The sequence below is a fragment of the Manacus vitellinus genome, unplaced genomic scaffold (genome assembly GCF_001715985.3).
Source record: "Manacus vitellinus isolate BGI_N305 unplaced genomic scaffold, ASM171598v3 scaffold_108_pilon, whole genome shotgun sequence".
NCBI lineage: Eukaryota > Metazoa > Chordata > Aves > Passeriformes > Pipridae > Manacus > Manacus vitellinus.
This window is the reverse complement of record NW_021938835.1, coordinates 494226-497246: the sequence shown is the minus strand read 5'-3', so window position 1 is coordinate 497246 and position 3021 is coordinate 494226. Positions and strand designations below refer to the sequence as shown.

The 3021-nt window shown below is 38.2% G+C and overlaps 1 protein-coding gene across 1 annotated transcript in view; it reads left to right on the top strand.

Annotated features, from left to right (window-relative positions):
• Positions 1 to 3021, top strand: part of BRWD1 (bromodomain and WD repeat domain containing 1) — a 46501-nt gene that overhangs the window by 33730 nt on the left and 9750 nt on the right. The window contains exons 32-35 of the mRNA XM_029964473.1: positions 1 to 72; positions 778 to 930; positions 1110 to 1279; positions 2693 to 2928. Of these exons, the coding sequence (XP_029820333.1) occupies positions 1 to 72; positions 778 to 930; positions 1110 to 1279; positions 2693 to 2928 (631 nt within the window). The remainder of the gene's footprint in view (positions 73 to 777; positions 931 to 1109; positions 1280 to 2692; positions 2929 to 3021) is intronic.

Below are 3021 nucleotides of genomic sequence, written 5' to 3'. Positions count from 1 at the left end.
CTGGTGAATTTAATTTTCCAGTGTGAAGATTCAGAACCTTTCAGGCAGCCTGTTGACTTGGATCAATATCCTGTAAGTTGTTCTTAATATCCTTCTCAGAGTCTTTTTTGTTTCCACTTGCTTTCATAGGGAAATAATTTTAGATAAATTTATATTTTCTTAGTTAAAAGTAGTTTATTGAGGGATAATCTACAAAAACAGTCAATTGAGCCTGAGCTCAAATTGATTTGTTCCTTCTCTTTCTTTTAGTTGTTCATGGTATTCTCTCTAACTTTTCAGTCCCTTTTTTTGTCTAAAAACCCAATTAACTTAATTTAAAGGAAAAAAAAAACTTCTTTACAAGCATCTAACTCTTTTCCTGTGGTCTTCTCATTTGGAGTTTGAGTCTCACTTCAGGTTTTAAAAACATCTTAAAGTTCTCTAAAACACATTAACAGGAGAGAAAAGAAAAATGAGGTGTTTTGATTTGGGGGTTTTTTTGTTGTTTTTTACCCCAAATCAGTTGTTTCTTACAGTAAAATTCACGGGCTAACGAAGAGGAGACTTTAAATCAAGTAGTGTCAGCAAAAACGTTGTTTTCTGCTGTGGCAGGTGCTTGTTTTTCACTGCTGGTTAAAATAATCTGTGTCATTTTTAGGTGAAGATAATCTGTGTCATTTTGAGGTGAAAATAATCTGTGTCATTTTAGCTACCCTCAAATTACAGAAAAAAACCTCAAAAGTGTTGTTTCTTCCTTCACAGAAATCCTTTTTTTTTTCCCCCCTGTGTTTCATCCAGGATTACAGAAACATTATAGACACTCCAATGGACTTTGGTACAGTGAAAGAAACTCTGGAAGCTGGGAATTATGACACTCCAATGGAACTGTGCAAGGATATAAGGCTAATATTTAGTAATGCAAAATCTTATACTCCAAACAAAAAATCAAAGGTAGCTGTAAATATTTTGGGGGGGTCATGAATGTCTTAATGAAATGAGGTATTATTTTGGAATATTACATGGGACTGCATGTGCTTTTTCTACTGCTTTTTCTGTATAGTTTTTAATTTTAGAGCTGTTATTCTTGGATAAAAGGATTTGGTTTTAATATGAGCCACTTCCTTACCTAGATTTACAGTATGACCTTGAGATTGTCAGCACTGTTTGAAGAGAAAATAAGAAGAATTGTTTCAGATTTCAAAAACGGGCAGAAACAGAACGAAAAGCTCCGAAGGAACCAGAGGTACACCAGGAGATTCAATAATCAGAGCTCAGTGCAGCAACCCAGCAAAATGCTCAGGTAATCATTATCAAGATGTAGACACTTATATTAATCTTGACTGTCACATTGAGTCTGTGAAGAGAACAGTTGGTTTATTAAATGGTTTGCAAGCTCCTTGAGATTTTTTATAATTCTGTTGCAAAAAAAAAAGTGGGCTTTTTGTAGCATAAAACTGTCTGTGGAACAGCAAAGGGACAGAAGAGTAGGAAAGGTTGGAGGTTCACTGTTGGGGTTTTTTTCAATATTTGAGTCAGGGAGTCAATATTTAATTTGACTGAAATAACGAGGAGTGAAACAGTAAGTTTGCATAAATTACATACTTTATCATGTCCAGAGTAAAGTCAGTCCTGTGGAATTTATGGAAGTTGTCACTTGCATTCATTTGGCAGTTGGATTTACCTTTTCTCTTTTGAAGGCAAACAAAACTTTGGCACAATTGCTGTTTGACATAATTAACTCATATTCTTAATTTATATGTGGGATGAAGTGGGACAAAATACAGAAGCAAAACATGGTAAATTATTAAAACTGAGCTGCTCCCTTTCTGCTGCTGTCCAGTCTTTCTTCTGTGGCAGTGAAAGCGTAGGAATAAGAGTTTTAAGGTAAAAAAAATAAATCTAATTTCAGGGGGTTGCTTTTACATTTTCAGATAAAGAAAGACACACCAAGGTAGGGAGAAATTGTGCTTTGAAACTGCCTGTCTGCTCATACCTGGAGAATTGTATGGGACTTGTTTGGGACTACCTGGGAGAGGGTTTGGATGGCAGAAAAAGCATTAGACACCTTGTGCCCCTGGATGAATGTCTGGAAATCTTGCAGTGTAAGAAACCAAGTGCTAAAATGGTTCTGAGTGTGAAAACAGGTGGCTGAATGTGACTGTGTAAACAAGTGGCTGAGCAGGACTGAGGTGGCACTGGAATGTGGAGGAAGGAGGAATCAAATCACTGAGTTTCTCTTTATTTTAGACAGTGAATTTTCTCTGAGGTTACACCTTCTGTGTGTCTTGGAAACTCAGTTTGTTGTGGAATAATGTTAGTTTGCCTTGGTGTGAGGCTGGTGGGCAGTGAACCAGGCTGGGAATTCAGGAGGAATTGAGGCTGCTGTTTAAATTTCCTGGTGAACAGTAAGAGGACATTAATTGCCTGGAGGACATTGAGCATTACATTGCTCAGAGCAGAGAAAGAATGTCTCCTCTTGTATGACTTCACCAGGAGTGCAGACTTATTTTAATGAAAGTACTTAATGTTCAGCCTTGTCAGAGTTAAAATTGTCTCACTTTAGCTCATTACAAATGTAATTCCCCTTCCATGACCCTGAAGTCCTGTGGTGTTCCATTAGCCACATGTTGTTAAAATACATAATTACCATTCTCTGTGACAGTTTTACAACCTCTGTTGCTTTTCTTTCTTTCCTTCTTTCCCCTTTCCCTAGAAATTCGAAGCAGAAACCATTGAAGTCTCAGGCAAAAGTTGAATCTGAGCAAGAAGATTCTTTCCCCCAACCTACCTCAAGCAGAGCCGCCTGTGTCACAAGCCATAAACCGAACGCTGGGAGATACACCCGGAGCTCCTCCGGAGAATCCTCGGATGGTGTGCACCTGGCAGCCTTTGAGAGGAATGGCAAAGCCAGAGCCACAGCACTGACCAACTGTTCTGCCTTATCATCAGGTCAGCAAGTTTAGAATTTATAGATTTGTAATATTATAAACTTGTTTTAGTGAGACCCCCCCCTGCAGAGCTGCTCCAGCCCTGGGGAACAGC